Below are 22,495 nucleotides of genomic sequence, written 5' to 3'. Positions count from 1 at the left end.
CTGATCTTTCTGTCCCGTGGCCCGATAGCAAAAACAAATCCTTCACCATCTCGTGGGGAACGAACGAACCTCCCCTGCCTGCACCTGCATCCAACCTTGTCTCTGCTTGCTTTTGATTTCGAATACATTACCATGCGTCAAAGACAATCAGCATGCTATAGCTTTGCTTTTGCGAGGCATGCCATGGCAGAGTAACAACTGACACCTGTCGCATGCACCAGACACTGTCGCACTCGAGCCCGTCGTCAGCATATACCCTGCACCACACAGTCCCGTTACCATATTTTTAACATAGTCACGAGCTATTAGTCTTGGCTCCATCCGTCAACGTCTCACATGGCTACTTTGCGACTTGACCAACGCCACTCATTTTTTCGCAAATTTGTCAAGGGGATACGCATACTCCATTCGAGACTACTAGCTTACATCCTTATCCCCAAAAGGTTGCTCGTTGAACGCGACAAAGAAAAAGAAATGACAGACATTATTGGATGTAAGCTCGCGCCCCAAGAGGACGAGCAGTCGACGAGTCCAAAATGCTTCAAAGGACCTTAGAAGCCCAACATCGGGCCAGCAATGAACTCCCAGATGCCACCCACCCCAGACAACCCGCGCCATCATCATGAGCTTTTGTCCAACATCAAACAACCGTACAGCGTATCGGGGCCGTTATTCATGTCTTGAGCATTTTGATGTACCTTATGCCATTTCTTGTCCGCTTATCGTCGCGCCGCCACTGCCTGCCATAGTATCCGCCTCTTGATTTGGCCTGCAAGAACAAAAGGCAGAGCCACCCTCATCGCTTCCTCCGGGCAGCACTTTCTTTCGTGATCCATCGTGCGCAACGGTACTTGAATGACAATAATGAAGGACAGGATTGTGTACAAATGTCAAAAGCCGTCTGGGTGGGTAACGAAATCGAGATCGAGTGTGGTTCGCGTCGTTCGGCATCGGGACTCGGGGGGGGGCTAACAATTGCCATCGTCTAACGACGCCCAAACCTGCTGTAAAAGAAGTTGGTATGGTTTCTCAATAAGCGTAGTGGTGACTACTTCTAGGTTTTCTTGGTGCGAGGAGACGCTAGTCTACCGCTGCCAAGGTTAGGGACGTACTTTTGTTTCTTCTCGGCAGGCTTCAGGATCTGTAATCAAACGTTAGACACTGTATGCTCGTACAAGGCATGTATGCACCAACCTGGAAAGAGCACAGTAGACTTTCATCCACGCTCATCATGGCCCCTGCGTTGTCGAATTCTCCACAGTAATTGGGTGCGCTGAAGAGTGTCACGAGTTGACGCTTGGAAAAGAACTCGTAGCCATCTTCGACGACTTGATGCGCACGGCAGATGAGGTCCATGTCATGCTTTTGCAAGAAGCGAGACACTACATCGGGTCCGAATGTAAAGCTCACACCTCTGTCATTCTCGCTCCAGCCAGTAATATCCTTATCTGGGTCAGACCATAGTAGATCACAGAGAAGACCGCAATCGGGAATCTGTATGCGTTAGTTTCGCGGAAGTAGTGCCAAATTCAACCCTCAACTCACATCGGTCGGTCGCATAACGCGCCTGATTTGCTCCATTGAGTTCAGATCCGGGCTCAGACCGCCGTGCATGGTGAAGATCTTTTCGTCGATGATAGCGGCGATGGGCAGGCAGTTGAAGCAGTCGGTAAATGTCTTCCACAGCTTGATGTTGTATCTTCGTTTGCACTCGTCGTAGAATCCGTAGATGCGGTTGATCGAGGCGCACTCGTGGTTGCCGCGAAGGACGAAGAAGTTCTCGGGGTACTTGATCTTGTACGCAAGAAGTAGGCATATGGTCTCGAGCGACTGCTTGCCACGGTCGACGTAGTCACCTAGGAAGAGATAGTTGGCCTCTGGAGGAAAGCCGCCATACTCAAACAGCCGCAAAAGGTCGTAGTACTGGCCGTGGATATCTCCGCAAATCTGTGGAAAAACTAGTCAGCATGTACTCACAAGTCGTACAGTTGAGTTCTGCAGCACGGCATGTCGTGACTAACCTTGATAGGCGCCTCAAGCTCGAGCAGAATGGGCTGTGAAATGAAGATTTCGCGCGCCTTGGTGCACAGGAAGCGGATCTCAGTTTCCAGCAGCTGCACCTGCTTGCCGGGCCTGCTACCGCGGACCTCGAGCAGGCGGTCTATGATAGAGTCCAAGTCCACCTCGTTTTCGGCCATAGCTGTGGCTTGCTACAGGCGCTAGATGGGCGTGGTTGAAGGTGCAAGGGAGGACCTCGCGCGGGTGGGTGAGGAAGATTTGCGCGTAGCACTAGCAGTGGATGTTTCTCCTGCGCAGGGCGAGTTAGCAAGGCTCGGATCGTCGCTATCGGGCACGTCTAGGTGACGCAACAGCCGTAGCGACCGCCACGACGGCGGCAGCAGGAGCGTTGGATGCAGGCAACGACAATGGGGTAGGTGCACAACATGCACAGCAGCAAAGCAGCAGCGACGTACCTCCGGGAACGATGTGTGGTCAGAATGGCGTCGCAGAAGTGTTGACGACTATCGCGGTGTGGAGTATGGCTCAAAGCCCCCTCAGAAGTGCCTGGCGGCAGAGGTGGGATCACGCGACGGGTGGGGCGGGTGCAAATTGTGCTTGTCAATTGTGCCTGTTGAGACGTTGATACCTGTGTGGGCTACGCCGTGGGCAGTCGAGCGCGAGTGCGAAGGGAAGCGGGGGGGGATCGCTGAGGCGTTGTTGTGGCCGGAGCCTGTCGAGTGGGATGCTAAGAGTGACTTCACCGCCTGGACGAGTGGGGACGGCAAGGCTCACGAGGTTGGCGGCGCGAGGAGCGTACGACTACCAAAGGCTGTAGAGTCGGGGTAAAGGGTGAAAGAGAAAATGTTTCCAGTGAGTCGAAGGCCGGGTTGGGTTGCGGTGGTAGGAGGATCGCAGCGCCTGAGTAGTTTTGCAGAGGTAGGCTCGGTTTCAGACCTAGGCCTGGCTTGGCGCAAGTCGCTGCTAGCCCAACACAGACGCGCGTCGGTGCCATAGCAAAGGACAACATAAAAGACGACGGGCCCTCGCCTCTGCTACCCTAGCACTATTCACATCAAGATAAAGACGCCCTCCTCTTGCCTCTCTTTCGCCATCTGAACCCTACGTAGCTTGTTATTGTTGTCGTCACGTTGGGCTGACAGCCTTCATTACCACATGTAGGTATATACGCCAGGCAGTGCCACTCGACGGCTCGGGCGTGCCGTCTCAAACAGAACGCACCACCACCACAACCAGCTATGCAAATGTTTCTTATGCGCTAGTCAGAGTATAAACAATGTCCCTAGGCTCGTATTTGCCACCTAGACCATACATGGACGCAGCCATGGTTCCGTCTCCGTCATCCGTTAGTCGTCATCCCGCATCCGTTGACGCCGCCAGTGAAGCAGTCTTCACGTGCTCACCGCCACAACCTGCCAGACTCGTACCACTACCACGCACCACAACTCAACACAATGCACGTCAGAACAGGCCAAGCAATCTCAGGTAATGAACAATCAGCTCTCGTATTCATGCGAGCATCTACCCGAACATGCGCGCTCATTATGCAATAAATCAACCAACGCCCATTCTTTCTTCCGCCCACGCCCCATCTCGACGTCGTTACGTGCTGGAGGAAAAAGAGAGGCCGTATACTCGTCGCCAATGAGAGCAAGCAATCAACAGACAGAGCGCCGGGATACGAATATCTTACAAGACCCACAAGCAGGAAACTGGAAATGCAACCGCACCGCCTTTTCTGACTCTGCAAAAAACCGCCACCAAGTTGAAAAAAGAGATGAGATGGATCTTATCGGCACGAGCGTAGCCCCGCCCATGATCGCGAATGCGATGTGGGAACTGCCGAGTGTCCTTTTGGGTATCCAGTGTATAAATCAGGCGAACGAAAGTGTTGCGCGGTCCCCAAGCCCATGCATCGCGAATGGGTGGGAACTAGCCGAGTGTCCGGCCAGAGGCGATACTCTGGCTGGGGGTACGAGGCAGTGTCGGTCGAATAGTAGGAGAGTTGTATCCGCGATCCGATGGAAAGCTAGTCACTGATGTCGTGTCCCAACTTTCATCTCCTAGCGCGCTCAGCCATGTGTTGCCGAAATCCTGTCGAAGAGCTTCAATTTTCTTCTTGTATAGGTCATCGCTGACATCAAACTCCGGAGACTGTGGGTCGGACGACTTGGCAGTCGACGTGTCGATGGGTGGCAGTTGTTGATGGCTCGTGTGGGTCTCGTCTGCAACTGCACGTCCGTCTGATGTGTCCTTTTTGGTAGGGTCGCCCGATGTTTGCCCTGACGGCTCCTCGAACCGAGGTGTGTCCGAGGCAGATGTAGTCTTGACAGATTTCATGACCCTGGGGGCCTGTCCGATGGCGGTATCCTCGTATGCAAGACCGGTCAAACTGGACTGAGACGATGATTGCATAGAGTCGGCTTGAGAAAGCTCAACGATTCGTCTCTTGGGGCCCTTCTTCTTCTTTTGCGATTCTTGCCCACTGCGCCCACTCTTTGTACGCTGGAGTGAACCCGCACGTTGAAGCATACCGGGCAGGTCGGCTGGGCTATCCACGGCCTTGACCACCTTTGGAGGAACATGCGGCAAGTGTTGCGTGTCGTCCTCGGGTGGAGGCTTCACAATAGGAACGCCACGAACTTCTGGTACCCGGTCAACGAGCAGTTTCTTTTCCGCGCTGGTAGGGCCTGTAGAGTCAATGACAATGTCCTCGGTGTAGCCCGGCGTCTTGCGGAAGAGATTGAAGATGGTGACCCTGTAGTTGGTGTGCGTCTTGCAGAAGGGATTGCGGTTGACGTAAACATCAGTAATATCAGGCACACAGGTGAGTCGAGCCACCTCGGTCGGGTCAGTCAATCTGTTGTCCCGAAAGTCAACGCGCTCCAGAGACAGTAGTCGCTCAACACCGGCCAACGACGTAAGGCGGTTTGATCGAAGGTTGAGCGTTGTAATGGCTGGTAACGGATTACGTCCTAAGGAGTGTAGGCCGTCAATCATGCAATTAGATAGGTTGAGGGCACGAAGACAGGTCAGTGTAGCAAGGCTATCCGGAATTTCGGCGAAAAGGTTTGCTGAGAGGTCAAGAGACTGTAGTGTGTTTGTCAACGGAGCAAGGCTGGCAGCTGATATGTTTGTGAGAGCATTGTCAGCCAGGCTAAGATGCCTGAGAAACCGCCATTTAGTAGCTGGAAACCAGCCCAGGGAAAGCAGGTTGGAAGAACTGCCCCTGGGGGTTGTAGAGCGCACACTGGAGCTGGAGCTTCCAGATGAACGGCGGATGTTTGGTGCACTGTTGGTGCTCCTGCCATAGACATGGGAGGCACCATGGCGGGAACTCGGCGGGCGGTTTGGGGATGTACTACGCTGTCGCTGGCCACTCCTGGAAGAGCTCTCTCGTGTCGCAGTGGCTGACCTCGGACTCGTGCTTTGCTTGCCTCCAACGGTGGGTGATGATGGAGGCGAGTCTGAACGAGCCATTTGAGCATGCTTCGCAGTTGGGCTTGCAGCAGACCAAGGGGCAGAAGAGGTATTGGTCTTGGCCGAGCGCCTGCGACGCTTGTCCATGTCATCCAACACGACGTTGATGAGTAGGTCAGCGGGGTCATCAACACCTGCTCGCTTGACGGTGAGGCTGCGTAGGTTCTCAGCTAGTCGGTCCCAGCCATAGAATTGACGAAAGTCTACATCGTGAATCTCAAGTGCAGTAACGTTCTTGAAAGCGAACAAGGGGACCGCAGTGTCGAAGGGAAACTCTTCATAGCCTGAAATAAGACGAGCTTTGTGGTCAGGAGAGAGGCGGAGGCAAGGAATCTTGGTGAAGGCAGAGTACAGATATCTCAAGTCTTCCTGCAACTGGGCCTTTTGCTTCTCTGCCTTTGCTTCACTGGTAGATCCGATGCGGAAAGAGGACCAAAGTGAGGACATGCCTGACATGACACTGCGGACACTGGACACTGAATGGACGGAGTCACGGTCGGAAGACTTTGTCTTGTTGCGCTGAGCGCTCCCGAGAAAGGAGACATAGTTGGTAGGGGCGTTGTCAGTGTGTATGTTCTCCAATCGCACATTCATGGGACCAACGGGTATGCTGAGATCTTCGAAGCGGGAGAGAATGTAGAAAAGATGGTGAGGCGTTAGTGTGAGCTTTGCAGGCTTGATCGACTGCGAAGTGAAGGTCAGGGAGGGCAGAGACAGAGCGGCAGCCCAGACACTCGAAGATGAGGCGGTCGGAGGGCTCGCGGGGCCGTTGGGCGACGAGGGCGAGGTGATGGCCTGGCCATTCTTGGGGTTCTGCCGTTGCAGTTGAAGGGCATTGGCGAGTGCCTTCTCGTGTGTGCGTACAAAGTAGGCCAAGTTCTGCAAACATGTCAATCCAAATGTGCGCCTAAGCCAGTTGTTGTGTCTCGCACCCTTATGAAGATGGTGCCGTCCTCGGTGTCCATGATGAGAGCTTTGCAGACCACGACTGCATACAGGGCTCCGTGGCAGACAGTGGAAAGAAGGACGGTTTGTTATTTCTTAACGGGGGCTTATTATGGGGCCGCGTGTCGAGGGAGTGGCCCGTGGGAAAGTTTTGTGTCGCGGGGTGTTCGCGAAGCACGTCGGGGCTTGAGTAGGACGCGGCGACCTAGGTACTGCCCAGTTAGCAAAGTTGGAGAGCACAGCGCAAACTTGCACTCGCTCAGTGACTCGACGGGCAGTCACCGTGTCAAGCGGCGGCGCTGTCGGAGCAAGGCTTGGCAGTGGGGGATTGGACTTGACATACTTACAGCAGGAAATGGTCTGGTGCCCTGGACAGGAGACCCAGGCAACTTGAAGGCGGACAAGCAGATAATATGCAGCTGCAGCGGCACAGGGAGTGCAGCCCACTGGCGGCAGGCCGTAGCACTAGGGCGGGCGATGTTCTAGATGTGAGCCTGTAGGAGCTGCAGCAGCGAATGCAGCAGGCACCCGGGATAAGAGATACTGGCCAGGAGAAAAGACGTCCCGGGGCGCACACTTGCTGGCGGTGCAGCTGGGGAAAAAGAAAGGGACGAGGCCCGATTCGGCGCAGGGGCTGATATGGGCTAACACGAGCGTGAATGCTTGGGTGGGGAGGCGGACGAGCACAAGAAATTAGATGGCTTCCCAAACACGGGCGTGCCGCCTTGGTTAGGCCGGGGATCTGGAGGGGCCAGTAGCAGGGCTTGCGACGTGGGCGGAGGCGGGATACAGCAAACAAGTCGAGTCTGCGGGTGGCGGGCGGCGGCAGGGCAACACGAGAGCAAAGATTGAAGGAGACCAGGAGGACTTGCAAATGCTTATGCTTGCGCAGCCCAAAGGCATCAAGAGGGCATCAAAAGGCTGCTTGTTAGACCGACTTGGGTCAGTATCCCCCTGCAAACTGTGATTGGCCGGGGCGGAGATAGCGCTAGCGAACGCACCTTCCTGGCATCCCTGGCTGGAATCTCACAAAACACTCCCGCTCGAGTATTGTTGCCCGCCCACGGCCGTGCTATGGAAGAGGCCGACGACGGGGGGTCGAGTAGTCGAGGAGAATAGGAGGAGAGGCACTTGCAAGGAGATGAATTGTGAGGTCCAACTAGGACCTGCTGCAGCGCAGAAACACACAACATCTACACCATGACATGCAACCACAACATTCCGCCCTGCTCACCATGGAGCGACAGACCATGTCGTGATAGACGGCCGCCGTGTGCTGCGAGTTGCGCCTTTGCCGAGCAGGGCCTGCATACAGTATAGACTGGACTAGCTGGCCACCAGATCCGACGCTTGTCACTCGGGCCAATATGCGACACAGGCAAACCGTGGCGTGCCCCAGCCTGACGCCATATCACTGCACTACTCTCCAGACCTGCGAGCACTTTGTTCGCTGAGAAAGGCCCTTTGCACACTGCACACTGCACACTGCCGCGGCGAATTCCAGACACCCACCATTCGACTCACTAGTTTGTATCATCTGTCAGACATGGGAGCCGGTGACGGGGACGCCAGTCACACGTTGCGTCACATGAGGAGCGCTCAACGTACTTCCATTACGACTACGCCGCACGAAGCCCGACTGCTCGCCTGCTGGACCCTGTCCCGCGTTTACCGTCGCTCATCACTCTCGGTGCTCGAACCTTGCACTCTGTTCTGAACAGTACCACTCTGCGCCCCTGCGGCCGACGCCCAGTTTCAACAAGGCCACGGATCGCTCATCTGACTGCGTGCCAGAGACATGGCCGTCCAGCATGGTGCGGCTATCCCGGCCTGGTGAGCTGATGCACACGATGAGTAGCACACGGCGTCGCTATCAAACACGATAGTAGCGCCAGACCCTCCACTCCTTCTCCGCTTAGCGGAACCATACAGGACCTGCTCTTGCATAACGCCCCTGCACTCCCGACAGGGGGTGTCCGTGTGCCCATTTGATCGCATAGACGTGTGCTGCGAGATGACATGCCGCTGACGGCTCTGCCAGTCTCCGAGTCTTCATCGATGATATACATTGGGCTGCGGACTCGTAGGCAGAGCAGATCGTCCACCGCAATCCACTGCTGCGTTGTCATGAAGCGGCTCAAGCCACGTTCTGTGAGGCTGACTATTTTTTCGGGGAACGCCCACCCCCCACTTGCCTGTTACGTGACAGACGGGAAAGCATTCGCATCCCTGCTCGCAACCCCTCAACACCATGTTGGCAGCATCTCACGATGAAGAGGCCCCCTCACTGCTTGCCAACCATCACACCACCTGCTGCAGCTCCTCTGCAGAAACTGCATAGTAGCCCTTCATGCCATGCTCGTTCCCCATACATAGCCGCCAATTCCGACCTGGGTCATTATGGGAGCTCACGGCCATTGCGCAAGAGACCATGCCGTGCAACACAGCGCGGCATGGCATGCTTCGGCTTTGCTACTTGTTCACCGCCATATTTAACCGAACAAACGCCCTGGCAGTTGTTCCAACGGCTTTCGAGGCGACATCGCTCGCTTCATACCGTGCAGCCTCGCCAAATCCAGTGACAGGATAAGCGGCTACCGGCGTTTCTGCTTCCTGTCCGAATGCGCATCTTGGCCCTACACTGCACTTCCGCCGTTATTTTGAAATGTAACCATCGTCGCCGACATCACGCCGTTAGCGGTGAGGCCTAAACAAAGCTCAACTGTCAATCCGTCAGATTCGCCCAAGGTACCAAGCCAGTAGGGCTCCATGGGCAAGTGCCGCTGCAACCGTGCTTGTCGCATCATCTTATTTCCTGAGATTTCTGGCTTTGAATACCACCGAAGTTGACAACTACCTGAGGATTGACATCATCATGCAGCTGTCACCCGAAGAAGCTCCACCAACGCTACCCAATGACCCACTGGGCATCCATGGCACTGGAATAAGCTTTTGTCGACTACGCAGCTCCGTTTGAGCTATGTATCATCAGACCTGGATAAGTGTATTCTGCGGCTAGTCATTCATCACCATCTGACGTATTGCTTATTCTCCATCTTGGTTCCAATTTACCTTCTACCACTGGCTTGCTTGCAAACGGCATCTGCCAGCAAATCTGGAAATCTTCACAATTTCATTTAATCCAAGAGCAGAAGTAATACACGTACAGTTTTGAATGCAACATATCCATAGTATTATCTACGGCTTTCACCTTTGCAACTTGCGCTTCCATTTCACAATTTGTGTAGTCACGTCGTCATGGTCGCGACTACTCTTTTAAAAAGCAAAATAGGCCGTGCTGGTTTACCCCACCACCCCACTTCGCCAACGTTCACCTCCCACAACGACGCCTAGACCACAAACACAGAACACATCCAGCCTAGCAACTAGCAAAATGCTTATCACAGAGACACACAAAGATGTACCGACCAAGGCGGGTGGTGACATGAGTACGGGGCAGCCACTCACGGTGGCAGCATGGAACTGACAAGAGGTTAGGAATCTTCATCTTCCATCCCACAGTTCCAAACTACCCGAAAGCAAAGTTTCCTGGAGTGGTCGTCTTCTCGGAGATATATCAAGGTATGCCCTAGTTTCTAGTTGCAGAACCCTACAGCATACTGGTATATTACAACCGGGTACGTGTCACTAAGACGCAGTTTCATGCACGAGAGCCGGCTAGTCTTGGTTGCAGCGGTATCTACTCAGCGTATCCATGCATGGGTCTAAGATTCATCTATATAAAGTTTGGACTTGTTTAGAGAAGGTAATACATGTAAAACTGGCTAATATCTCCAGTCACGGGGCCTGTTGCTCGCTTCGCCCGACAGATAGCCTCCCAAGGCTACATTGTTGCAGCGCCCTCTTCGTATCACGAATTTACCGGCCCAGAAGCACTCGCTTATGATGGACCTGGTACTGACAAGGGGAACGAGTGGAAGATTACCAAGACTGTAGAAGCTTATGATGAGGACGCCACACTGTCAGTTGATACACTACTTGATATGCCGACCTGCAATGGGCGTGTTGGTGCCACTGGTAAGTATCTATCTAGCGCTAGATTGCTTTCTTGAGCTTACAACGTCTACAGGCATGTGTCTCGGTGGTCATCTGGCTTACCGTTGTGCTTTGGACCCTCGAGTCGTATCGGCGATCTGCTACTTCGCGACCGATATCCACAGCAGCACTCTTGGAAAAGGCAAAAAGGATGACTCACTTGCCCGTACCGAGGACATCAAAGGCGAGCTTGTCATGATCTTCGGCAAAATGGATAACCACGTGCCACCCGAGGGGCGCGATCTGATCAGGAAGACGCTACACGAAGCGGGTGTTACCTTTTCATTCTACGAGCCAGCTTGGGCGCAGCGTGAGTATATCTTTATAGACGCAATTAATATGCTAACACGTAATAGATGCATTCATTCGCGACGAGCTCAGTAAGGGACGTTACGACGCTGCGCTATCAGGCATCTGTTTCGAGATGCTCAAAGAGCTGTTCAATCGCACCCTGCGATCTGATCTGGGTCCTCGCTCTGGTGGCGACGTGGAGATTGAAGATGTATGCTAGGTCGTTACCTTGCGAAGGATAGATATCGAGAAGCCTCGGAGATACGACATCACACAACGCGTATGAACATTTGCTATAGCAATAAGCACGGCAGATATAAAGAGATAAAATTCGTATGCTCATGAGCATTAGTTTTGTGCTTCCTGATTCTTTCCTCACAACAAGCCAGAGATCAGGATGACACTAATGAGAGTGACAGACAACAGGGCCAATCAACATCCAGTCGATACGCACGCGCCAAGCCGTCTAAAATGCGCTAGCAACGACGATGTTTCTCGAACCTCGGAACTTTACCACCTGAACATTGAATTTGCCATCGCAAAGTCCTCACTTGTACACCACGTCGACATCACCACAACTCATCACCATATCAATCCCGTCGCAATCAATCCATCAACATGCCTCGCCAACGCTCCGGAACCGCTCCCCCTCGCCGCCCGCAGGTCCCGGCAAAGCAAGCCACCGTTGCGCCCGCGCCCGCTTCATCGCGCCCACACTCGACAGCTGCTGCGCCTGCCCAGCAAGCTACCAGCAGCGCAACACCCCCCGCACAGGCTACTCCCCAAGGACCGGGTCTTTTTGGACAGATGGCTAGCACCGCTGCGTAAGTAGTCCCAGGCATGCATGTTCAATCCCTCTAGGGAAAACTCGACCATGTCTAAACAGCGTGCTAACAACCAATCCAGTGGGGTCGCAGTAGGCTCCTCTATCGGCCACGCAGTCGGCGGCTGGTTCAGCGGCGGATCCTCCGCCCCCGCCGACGCTGCGCCCCAAAACACTGAGTTCGCTGCTCAGCACCAGCCCGCTGGTGCGGCGTCCGCTCAAATGGCACAGTCGGGACCTTGCGCAAACGATGTCCAGAGCTTCCGCAAGTGCATGGACGAGAACCAGGGTAGTTTGACTATCTGTGGGTGGTATTTGGACCAGCTCAAGGCGTGTCAGGCAGCGAGCAGCCAATACTAGAGAGATTGTAATCCAATCAGATGTTTGCCTTGTTAGAGGTGAACTGACGATGTAAGGCGATATACATGTGTGTGGCATACCGAATTCCAAAATTCTGGAAATCATCTGCTGTATAGATGTATGGTCCCTTATATTTGTGCAGCATATATAGCGAGCATGGCATTGGACCATTTGGTACAAAGACTAGGTTAGAAATCAATCACCACTTTGACATGACCAAATCAAGATCCTTTCAGCCAAAACATGAAACAACGGGCCAGAAGCCCAAGGGTGAAAGATCTGGCTCCTTATGTTCACATCATTAAGTGGCCGCAATTGTGATTTGGTATTATGTTATTGTGTTGTCTACAATCGGAAAACGCCATCCCAAGTATCACAAGTCACACGCTATTAATAGAGGCCGCTAGTGTACCATAGTGAATGAGAGAACTACTGGAGATATCCGCTTTCTTCTGTGGGCAGCTCCAACTCGGAATAAGAGGTACGATTGTAATTTAGTGTCTGACGCCTGTCGAGCTGACAATTCGATTGACTGTGTTTCGGAATAACTACCTTCTCGTTCTTAGTTGTGCTTACCCTCAAAAAGGCCACATGTGTTGTGTTTGAGTAAGGCCGTTATCCGATGCTAGCCGATTCGGTGATCGTGTGATTTGTGGAGATTTCCGTCTGTCGGATGTTGCTACGTGCTGTTTTTATAATGTTTTAGTATTTTCTGTTGTTTCTTTGTAGAAATTGCAAAACTGTATTATAGTGAATGCTAAGGTTGGTGGATTGATTTTTTCTTGAACGAGGACGAAATTGAAAAGGGTTATAGAAACTATTACATAAGAAGTAATGCAGAAAAGAGAAGGCCAAATGTGTTAAACACTTTACTTGGAGACAATACGTATAGTTACAACAAAAGAAAACATATCTAAACAGCATGCGGATGCCCCTCCCCGGGCCTAAACCGCCACCACTTCTTCTCCGCATGACCATGTCCGACTTCGGCCTCGAAATGCTTGTCCACACTTCTCGCACTCGCGCTCCCACTCCCCCTCGCTATGACCGCTGCTGAATACCCATACCCCGTACCCACCTCCCCACTTGCTCTCGCACTATCACCCGCATGTGACCCCGCCGCAGCAACACCCCCATTCCGCCACTGACTCGCCTGCAACTCATATACCGTCTCCTTCTCGCCAGCCAAAGTCTCAAGACTCGCACGCTTTCCCTCTGGCACGAGAAAACTAGTCAGCATGCCGAGGAACATGAAGAGCGCGAAGATGGACATGACGCCGTGGATAAACGGCGTGGGGTTATCATGCGTCGCACCCCTCTTGATCATTGGCGCAAAGAAGATCTGAGCAAACACGGCTCCTAGCTTACCCATGCCAGCGCTGAACCCATGACCCGTGGACCGGACCCTCGTCGGGAAGATTTCCGCGGGACTGATAAATGTAGTTGCGTTTGGGCCGAAGTTGAAGAAGAACTGAGCCAGGACGTAAAGCACCAAAAGATGCATTTTATTGAGTCCATGCCATGCGAAGCCCAAAACGCAGAATATGATTGTGAGAATTCCGAACCCCCCTATTTGAATCTTCCTGCGGCCTATGGTGTCGACGGTGAAGACGGTGAGCCAGTAGCCGGGGAGGGCACCAGCGCATATGAGGACGACTTGGCCGATTGCCGTGTTATGGAGGTAGACATAGAGGTTATCGCGACGGTTGAAACCCATGGTGGAAATGAGGGAGGGGGAGCTGAAGCCTAGGCCGTAGAAGGCGAGGTCGAGGAAGCTTGTTGTTATCAGCATTCAAGATGTTCTGCTGGTCAGATAGGATACTACTCACAACCAAGACATCGAAGTGCCGAACAAGCGTATCGCTTGTTTCTTTTGCGAGTAGAAGCGTATAACTTCCATGAACGTTGGCCGCGGAGTTTTGTACTTTGCCATTTCGTTGCGTGCTCTTGCCTGGCTGACGGGATCGAGTACGTTCCCTTGACTACCATAGCGATACTTCCTTGCGTCTACTGACGCTTTCTCCACATCATCTAGTACGTCGAAAGTGTAGCGCGGTGTCTCCGGAATAGTGAGTCGGTAGTACAGTGCGAACCAGCCGGGAATACCGCCAAAACCAATGATGATACGCCACATCTTGTCCACGTTCAAGGCACATTGGCCTACACATTCGCCAACACCGGCTACCGTCATCAAGTCTCTTTTGTAGACGTTGACTACAGCTAGAGTAACCAAGGCAGAAGCGAGTTGGCCAAGACCTTGCATGGCGAAGACGGAGGCTATAATACCTCCACGATATCGGGTACTGGCGAACTCTGCGGTAATGACCGCACTGAGTGGATCTGAGATGGTCAGACTGTTACTTTTAAAAAAGGCGAGCCTGTGCAATTTCTGGTGTCCCAACACAGTTAAAGGAGGTACTGAGGAGTGTACTCACAATCACCACCTACTCCAATACCCATGATGACCCGATAGAATATAAGAACCCCAACGATCGATAGTGTTTTTGACTCTCCACATAGCGCCTGCGCAAGTGTTGTGGAAATGATTATCATTAGCTCAACACCATACATTCTCTTGCGGCCTAGATAATCGCCCAAAAAACCGAAAAAGCATTGACCGAATATCGCACCGGCAGATGTTGCAACCTTGATTGCGGTGTCGGCATGATGAGGCATAACTCCGTGGTGTACTTCATCTTGCCAGTATACTATGCCTAGTAGTATGACGGTAAGGTTGATTGCGAATAGCTGGTAACTGTCAGCCTAGCTTCAATCAAGTTCGATCCTGTTCTTGCATACACTGTACGCATCTGTGAAGAAGCCAATACCAGTGACAACGGCAAGTCTGATATGATACCATCCGAACGGCGCCTTGTCGACCTCGGCAAGGGCCATGCGCCGACGCTCGTTTGGGTCCGCGATATGAGTCTGGTAGCCTGATCAGTAACGGTATATTGCCAATCCGACCATGTCAGTTACATAGACCCCGGGTACATCTCGGTAAGCAGCATTACCCACGCGCCCGAATGAAGGCATTAGTAGCAGCGGATATGGGTGCTTTGGAGGGAAGGGGTCCACCACAGTTTATGGTTGTTCATGGGAAATGATAGGATGACAAAGGCTATATCAACCCGTCAGCCGCAGAGTATATACAGGTAACACGCTGACCCGCACGGCAGCCTGTCAGACCTGATATGCATTGGGTACCGATTTAAGGCCTGCGACAACGTGCTCGGAGAGAGCTTACTATGTTCTGTGAACGCTCGGTCAATGCCGGGCGGCCGGCAGAGAGCACGAAGATCGAATGTCATGTCGCTCATCCTCAATTGGATGGACCGGCGGGTTGGACGAGGATCTTTCCGCAAAAATTGTGCATGAATGCCGTGCGGAAAGCGTCGTCGGCTACACACCAAAATACGACGTCGGTTACACCACAAGATACGAGCACGAGGTCAGCTGTCGCTTGTGATAGGCCGACCGCACGCGAGCCACAACTCCAAACTCTCCCCTGCTGTCTCAATACTCATGGCACTACTCAAATCTCCGTTGGTCATTGTAGTCATTGCCATGGAGAAAGCTTGGAATTATGGTGCGAAATCATCAGGGTCCAGGCGCCACGGTCCACACTGTTGGGATAGCATGGCGTTCACCCCGGGATAGCCCAGTGCGATGGTATAACAGTAACCAGTAAGCGTCGGATGCAGCATTGTTAACAGCTTTCTGGCGCCCTCGTGGGGGCCTGCCTATGTAGACAAATGCGAGCCACATGGTACGACATGCCCCGATACCCCCAACGTATGCTTTGCTATGAGGATGGCCGAAAGCATTCTGGACTACAAGCCTTACAAGCCAAGTGATCAAAAGGCCAAGTACTGGCTTCCAACGTACGGCCGAAACCAGCACCTGGACATGTACGCGCAACTCAGAGGTCGACCAGATGACCAACTCGACGAAGCGGCTGAACGTGATATCATTTGATATTGACGACATGTATCTGTGACAGGCTCCAAGAAATTCCTCAAGCGACACAGATGGCCATATGGCCGCATACTCTTCGGATACGTCATAGATGTTGGGTATCGCAGTTGATACCGCATTTTATCGCCGATCTTATGCTGATTCTGTCCAACTTGCCGCTCGTGTAATCCGGAGATCCAAGGAGATATGTAGAGTTACTGCCCATCACTCGAAACACCATTTCGCAACCAACTGAAGTGAGAAGTAGGAAATTGTCGGCCCTGCTCTACCTGCTACAGAGACCCCGGGATGGTTGTACGCAGGATTGGTATCGTCTACTGTCGTATCGACATCCGGAGAGATTAATACTTAATCATCTCGATTCAGTCGACATGGTGCTCGTACTTTCGAACTTTGTCAATCGTGTTCAGTAGTGCTCGTACTCTCCTGAACTTTGTTCGTCGTGTTGATCGTGTTGAGGGTCCGCATGTTTCCGAAGTCCTTCGCTCTGGTGTTTCGCGTTCTGAGCCCACAGCGCCAAGCCCCAAGTAGACTAGCTCCACACAATTGTCGAAATTCGCTCGGTTAGCGAGCCTCAACTTCGAGAGCGCACGACAACCCGACAACACCACCTCCGATACTAACAACAGCGTCACAAGGTATGCTGCTCCTAGATGCCGTGAAATACTGATCATTCACTAATAATTGTTCTATCTAGTCCCCAGCCAAAATGAGTACGTCACGCTCCCACCCACATCGTCCACACGAGCTGCGAGACTGACTACGATATAGCGAAGGGTACCTCCAGTTTCGGAAAGCGCCACAACAAGACGCACACGCTCTGCAGGCGTTGCGGTACGTGATTCTCCCCCAGATGATGGCATTGAGGTAGCAGAGGCTTGGGCAGAAGCCAGATAGATTGCGAACAAGGACTGACAGGAGCTGCTTAGGTCAACGTTCCCTCCACATCCAGAAACACACCTGCGCCTCATGCGGCTACCCTGCTGCTAAGACCCGCAAGTGTATGTAAACCTCTACGTGCGTCGTAGATGCGGATGTTAACATGGCACAGTCAACTGGGGCGAGAAGGCCAAGCGAAGGAAGACCACCGGTACCGGCCGCATGCGATACCTCAAGACCGTCAACCGCAAGTTCAGCAACGGATTCCAAACCGGCGCACCCAAGGGAGCCAAGGGCCCCACCGTCAAGGCCGCATAAACGAATCGGGCGAAGAGTTGAGGACGTGATGGCGTAGAGGCGCGATTAAGGCCCTTCGGACGGATGCATGATCGGAAAGCGGGTTCTTACAGGCAAATGGTATTGCTCGGCATGGGGCGTTCTGTCATCCCTCTCCCGGTTGCTGTCCATCCCACATGACGAATGAGGATGGCATCACCGTTTGAGCGTATAGCTCTGGAGGCATAACTACGGAAAAATTTCATCATGTTCTGTCACGAAATGAAAGCATGAATCAAGCCAGCTACCATGTCCGATTTCTTTGAGACTACACTTTTGGGATGAATGACCGAAGAGAAGACTAGAATTCGTCGAACACTTCCACGTTGGGTCAAGCTAATTCCAACTCCATCTGCACTTTGAGTCTAATCCGAGGTTTCTAGCAGTTGCTGCATGCTGGATTTGATACCTATGTTTACACTAATTTAGCTGATCAAATTATCCCTATTTACGAGCAAACAGTCGGACTTTTCAAAGAGCACATTACATCCAACACCAAGAACACCCACGTCCAACCACCCAAATGTTCCCCTCAAAACCAGCGCCTCTGCTCAAGCTTCGTCCACCACCTTCCCGTCTCCCCTTCCTCCCTCGGCCCCACAAATTCCAATACCTGATCTCCGCTCCCAATTCTAATATCCAAGTCAAATATGTCATTAGCAACCCTCCTCTCGTCCTTGACACCCAGACAGAAACTGCCCCTCACCCTCACACCACCCTTGCGCTCCTTTGCCAACGGACTCAAGAAGGGCCCGATATCCCTCGCCACTCGATACGCCAGCGCAGAGGGCGAGAACTTTGTCTTGAGCGCAACAGCCCAACGATTGAATTCCTGAGGCCGCGGACGAACACGCGGATTAGCAAAAGTAGGGTATTGTCCCGGGTCGACGGCTTGATCGTGAGCAGGAGACGCGGGGGGTGTGACTACAGTCAAAGCCGTAGAAGAAGGCGACCGCACATCTAACCACGACTGTATAATCTCCGTGTCTCTGTAAGAATCCTCGTACCACGTCAGTAGCCAAAAGGACAAGACGAGTTGTTTTAGGTTGTCGAAGGAGCGGAGGCCGGCGAGTAAGGGGTTTGTAATGGGGTTTGGATACGAGAGGATGGGGCAGCCGTTGCAGCCGCAGATTTTGAGCTCTTCGACTGTGGAGGCGTGATGCAGGGCAATTGTTTGTAGGAGAGGCGCTTGTGGGGGCCAACCGTAGTCTGGTTCGAATTGGAAGTCTGAGAGCATAGGAAAGCCGCGGCGGTAGGCGGCTAGGATACCTGCTCCATCTTCTTCTTCGAGGTTGTAGACGAAATCTGAGGCGCTTTGGCCTGGGTCGACTTCTTTGAGTTGTTGGGCCCCTGCTCCCCAAGTGTTTCCTACGGGGAACGAGACGCCTATCATGACAATCTTCTTTAGCGAACACCAGTGTAGGGCGCGGAGTAGTTCGCGCTTTTCGTCTCGTGGTATTCCGCCTTCTATCTTGATTTGCTCGAGTTTTCGCATGTGCGGTACGAACTCTGCGATGAAGCGGTGACGACGTGTCCGTTCCTGGACCTCTCTTGTTGTTGCACAGTCGTCTGTGAGTGGTTCACCGCTGCTCATATACTGTGCGTCGACGCGAAGATCCGTCAACATTGTTGCTAGATGAGCAACTAGCTTCCGTGACCGGTTCTGCACGTCGACGGACGGCTTTACGTGGCTGTAAACCTTGTCCATCGGCCAGCCCAGACATTGTATCTTAAGGTGGGCCTCTAGGAAGCCTAGGAAGGTATCTTCTAGCAGGTAAATACCATCGGGCAGTCTCGTGAGCGGCATCACAGCATTACGGATCTGGAACGCACGGAGCTGAGGGAACCGCAGTTTGCTGAGCGAGGTTAGGAACAGGCTAGAGTTTGCGGATTCATAATGCGAGTTCCACTTCTTCCGCCAGTGTATCCAGTCCAAATTCAGACTTGTAAGGGTAGATGTGGAGCAGGCGATAATCCACTCGGTGAGCGGTCTGGAGTCGAGCGGGGGTGCCTCCGATATCCTAGGGTCCAAGTTGACCGGGTTGGCATCTATATATTCCCTAATCTCCCAAAGCTCTTCCCATATTGCGGCATCCAATGCTTTGCCCCTGTCCACCAATTCCCCTATTGACGGCCGGGCATATCGTGGTGGCAAACCGTCTGGTGCGACTTGGACTGTGGTTCCAACAAAACTACCCGCACCGTTGTGCATTTGGATGTAATGTCCGCCTCGAGCTAGCTTGAATTCCATGAAATTGAGGCGTTGTCGTGGTATGAGATCAAAGGATGCGTTTCCAAGCCTACGCAGCCGAATGCTTTCAAGCCCAGTTGTCTGGCTCGGTAGAAACCAGTACAGCGTGCCTGTATCGAAGCAACAGCTCTCCAACCATAGTTTTCGCAGGGGTACGCGCCGGGGTCGACTTTCATCGAGGAACCCCGCAACCAGGGTGTTTGTGAGTTTCCAGTGGCCATAGACAATCCTCAGGGTGTGTACATTGACCAAGTTTCGAAGCGCAAGCTTAACCAGAACATGTATGCGAGCATCTTGCGAGAGGTTCTCGGCGTCGAAGCTCATTCGCGGAAGTTCGTTGAATATATTCGGTGTAGGTAGATGACAGCGGTGTGTTACAACGTGGACCTTGGAGGCAATGGTCGGATTCCTGAATACGTTAGAACACGACCCCTCTATTGATTGTGTAACATACGTCGCCAGTATGTATAGTTTCTGGATAATGGGGGTGTCGTCATGCTCATCAGACTCGCCGTGGCCACGATCGCCCCATACTTGGTCCGTCTTCTCGTTCAGATGTAGCTTCCATTGATCGGCTAAACAGACATTCTGCCAGAGTTTGTCTGTCGCATGTTGATTGAGGGTATGGGAAACGAGGGCGACATCCTTGAGCGTGCGCGTGTCGAGGTAGGCGACAATGAGCTGGAGGAGTTCGCTAGGGAGTGATTGCAGTCTCTTGAACTCGCGTCAGCATGTCTTGGAGCGATGTTGAATAAAGACCAACGGTCTGAATAGCTGGCGGGGAGGGATACATGCGGAACGGGGCTAAGGTCGAGTCCATGTCATCTGTACATACGGAGAGTGGGCCATCTTGTTCTTCAGTCTCCTGTGGCGGTGAAGGGGACAGGCCAGTAGTCAGCGCCATGGATAACATTTCTACCTAGGTAGTCAGCGCGCTCAGAGGCGCCGCTTCAACATACAGGAGTCGGGCGCGCAATCCGCAACACAAAATCTAGAGTTGTGAACTGGAGTACGAGTCCGCCCAGCGCCATAGGTTGGATCTTTTCCCCACTGCTGCTCTCGTCCGAGCTTCAGCCGCATAGAAACACCTTAGACCACCGGAGTTCCGTCCCATGTCTATGTTGATCCAAGGCTTACAACGTTGCCATGTACCTCTGAATGTTTTACGACGCTTTTTCTTCTGATTCCATGGCCGGCACATTTACACTGCTTCTGGGCCTAATCATCCTGTACATGCCAATGCTCGGCTTCACGTCCTTGAACCCATACTGAGGATACAACTTCTGTGCAAGCGGCTCTGCGACCATGCTCACATATGCCAGTGGCGCATGCTCATCCACATAGTCGACAAGTTTCTGCACGATGCGTTTTCCCAGCCCTCTGCGCTGATGATCCGGATGCACCGCAACGTCGACCAAGATGAGGAACAGCGACCCGTCGCCTACCAATCGCCCCATTGCGACAGCGTCCTGGTTTGAGCCGGGAGTGGTATCGCTGAGCATATGCTTGCGCTCATAAGCGACGAAGCAAGCGAAGGAGTTGCCCAGGGATTTGGGTACAGCTTCTAGTGGTGGGGGTGTCATTCCAGCGAATTTGCGCAAGTCATGGTAAAGTTGTGGCGTCGGCAGGCCCTCGATGACGACGTATTGCGAATCAGCCATGGCAAATGCGAAAAAGTGTGCAATCGGTCGTATAGCGATAACGTTTGACTTGCGATAGGCGAGGGCTCAGACTTGACCTGTCTCCCAAATAAAGTGCGAAGCGAAATGTTAAAGTGCGGAAAGAACAACCGGGACCATCGTTCATTGATTTACTATTTTCGACCGGCCCACTTTCTCTCGCTCGGCACTGGATAAGCTCCAGATAACCCGGCATTTTGCAGTTCACACTTGGTTTGCCTTGGAACTGTTTCCGTGTTGGACGTTATGGACACCTCTAGTCATGTGCAGTCCGACATGCTTTGCCAGCCCGTCATTGCTCTATGTGTGGGGAACTGCATGATGTGGCAACAGGTACTATCATAAAGGGGTTAAGCATACATCAGGGTCTTTAGAGCTCGGGTTGAGTGGTACCTAAAATGGAATACCAGTACTATGAGCTCCTCCCAGGACCACGCATTCGCATTCCAATCGTCTTCTCCATTCATCTCGATTCATGTTCAAGACTCAAAGACTCAGAATCTTGTCTATGGACGTCCTCAAACCTCGAACCACACCTGCATTGTCACGCATTTCCTCACATAGTCGCCGACCAGTTTTTGCACCACGATGTAGAGGCTCCACAATGGCATGGTTCACATCGCGATCCAAGTATCAGTATTCACCGTATTTACATACCATCTGCTGGAATGGCGATCAACTGCCCTAGTATTACTCATCATGTCACGCGACAACAGCTCGAAGCTTGTCAGATGTCTCAGCGACTTTCTCTGGGCTTCTCCCCACTGTGTCGGCTCTTGAGTTAACAAAGATAGCAGTAACCACAATATATTGCATTACTACACAATGATCCCGAACATATAATGGTAGCTGCAAAACTATGGAAATCATCATGTGGCGAAGGCCACAGTTTGCTGAAGACGTGCATATTGAATCTGCTCATATACGCTCGAGCAAAGCGGGGAGCTGATTGATAATCAGGTATTTATGGAAATGTGTTAGTTCATCTCCCAGCGCGGATACTCCATTAAAATCACCTTTTGTGGTGTGAACACGTCATAGTGAACAAATACCCCCGGCTACTGATTACTCCACAGACCACCTTTTCGGCAAGATTATGGCCCGTTGAAGTTAATGCTGGGACTGGAGATGGAGTCAGACTGACACTTGGTACTGGGGCAGTGCGGAGAACTCGGTGGCCATAGCTGACAGACACGAAAGTCCCTCACTGCTTTCTGTTTTGCGGATGAGATAATATGACAACAACAACAAGCTTACGCATGAGGCAGACTTATTTGAGGTTTCATGGGGGTGTAGCATTTGTCGTAGGAGCGACACCTACTCCGCTTCTAGTGTAGGCATTCATGCCGTGTTCGACGTTGTGTACTTCAAGAATTATGTTCGAGTCCATGACGTTCC

At 52.5% G+C, this 22,495-nt stretch overlaps 9 protein-coding genes across 9 annotated transcripts; 4 read left to right on the top strand and 5 right to left on the bottom strand.

Moving 5' to 3' along the window:
* Positions 1–1,054: 1,054 nt before the first annotated feature.
* Positions 1,055–2,198, bottom strand: PtrM4_039590 (ApaH, Diadenosine tetraphosphatase and related serine-threonine protein phosphatase; the record flags this gene model as incomplete). Its single annotated transcript, XM_001937700.1, has 4 exons — positions 1,055–1,141; positions 1,195–1,494; positions 1,546–1,947; positions 2,022–2,198. 4 exons carry the CDS (start codon positions 2,196–2,198, stop codon positions 1,055–1,057), a joined length of 966 nt encoding a protein of 321 aa, XP_001937735.1.
* Positions 2,199–3,951: 1,753 nt separating this feature from the next.
* PtrM4_039580 (Leucine-rich repeat (LRR) protein) lies at positions 3,952–6,464 on the bottom strand (the record flags this gene model as incomplete). The annotated part of the gene is made up of 2 exons (XM_001937701.1): positions 3,952–6,378; positions 6,432–6,464. 2 exons carry the CDS (start codon positions 6,462–6,464, stop codon positions 3,952–3,954), a joined length of 2,460 nt encoding a protein of 819 aa, XP_001937736.1.
* Positions 6,465–9,838: 3,374 nt separating this feature from the next.
* Positions 9,839–11,011, top strand: PtrM4_039570 (Dienelactone hydrolase; the record flags this gene model as incomplete). Its single annotated transcript, XM_066104339.1, has 5 exons — positions 9,839–9,893; positions 9,943–10,026; positions 10,243–10,482; positions 10,535–10,810; positions 10,857–11,011. 5 exons carry the CDS (start codon positions 9,839–9,841, stop codon positions 11,009–11,011), a joined length of 810 nt encoding a protein of 269 aa, XP_065958903.1.
* A 398-nt stretch (positions 11,012–11,409) lies between these two features.
* On the top strand, positions 11,410–11,974 carry PtrM4_039560 (uncharacterized protein; the record flags this gene model as incomplete). The annotated part of the gene is made up of 2 exons (XM_001937703.1): positions 11,410–11,615; positions 11,698–11,974. The coding sequence occupies 2 exons, from the start codon at positions 11,410–11,412 to the stop codon at positions 11,972–11,974; spliced, it is 483 nt and encodes a 160-aa protein (XP_001937738.1).
* A 913-nt stretch (positions 11,975–12,887) lies between these two features.
* On the bottom strand, positions 12,888–14,869 carry PtrM4_039550 (ProP, Permease major facilitator superfamily; the record flags this gene model as incomplete). The annotated part of the gene is made up of 4 exons (XM_066104338.1): positions 12,888–13,749; positions 13,804–14,314; positions 14,410–14,722; positions 14,774–14,869. The coding sequence occupies 4 exons, from the start codon at positions 14,867–14,869 to the stop codon at positions 12,888–12,890; spliced, it is 1,782 nt and encodes a 593-aa protein (XP_065958902.1).
* A 912-nt stretch (positions 14,870–15,781) lies between these two features.
* PtrM4_039540 (uncharacterized protein) lies at positions 15,782–15,952 on the top strand (the record flags this gene model as incomplete). The annotated part of the gene is made up of 1 exon (XM_066104337.1): positions 15,782–15,952. The coding sequence occupies one exon, from the start codon at positions 15,782–15,784 to the stop codon at positions 15,950–15,952; it is 171 nt and encodes a 56-aa protein (XP_065958901.1).
* A 709-nt stretch (positions 15,953–16,661) lies between these two features.
* On the top strand, positions 16,662–17,149 carry PtrM4_039530 (60S ribosomal protein eL37; the record flags this gene model as incomplete). The annotated part of the gene is made up of 4 exons (XM_001937705.2): positions 16,662–16,665; positions 16,724–16,786; positions 16,882–16,953; positions 17,004–17,149. The coding sequence occupies 4 exons, from the start codon at positions 16,662–16,664 to the stop codon at positions 17,147–17,149; spliced, it is 285 nt and encodes a 94-aa protein (XP_001937740.1).
* Positions 17,150–17,699: 550 nt separating this feature from the next.
* On the bottom strand, positions 17,700–20,322 carry PtrM4_039520 (F-box multi-domain protein; the record flags this gene model as incomplete). Its single annotated transcript, XM_001937706.1, has 3 exons — positions 17,700–19,827; positions 19,873–20,132; positions 20,182–20,322. The coding sequence occupies 3 exons, from the start codon at positions 20,320–20,322 to the stop codon at positions 17,700–17,702; spliced, it is 2,529 nt and encodes an 842-aa protein (XP_001937741.1).
* A 259-nt stretch (positions 20,323–20,581) lies between these two features.
* On the bottom strand, positions 20,582–21,079 carry PtrM4_039510 (acetyltransferase, GNAT family; the record flags this gene model as incomplete). The annotated part of the gene is made up of 1 exon (XM_001937707.1): positions 20,582–21,079. One exon carries the CDS (start codon positions 21,077–21,079, stop codon positions 20,582–20,584), a length of 498 nt encoding a protein of 165 aa, XP_001937742.1.
* Between the last annotated feature and the right edge of the window lie 1,416 nt (positions 21,080–22,495).

The sequence above is a fragment of the Pyrenophora tritici-repentis genome, chromosome 10, assembly GCF_003171515.1.
Source record: "Pyrenophora tritici-repentis strain M4 chromosome 10, whole genome shotgun sequence".
NCBI classification, from domain to species: domain Eukaryota; kingdom Fungi; phylum Ascomycota; class Dothideomycetes; order Pleosporales; family Pleosporaceae; genus Pyrenophora; species Pyrenophora tritici-repentis.
This window is presented reverse-complemented; position numbering and strand designations above follow the sequence as displayed.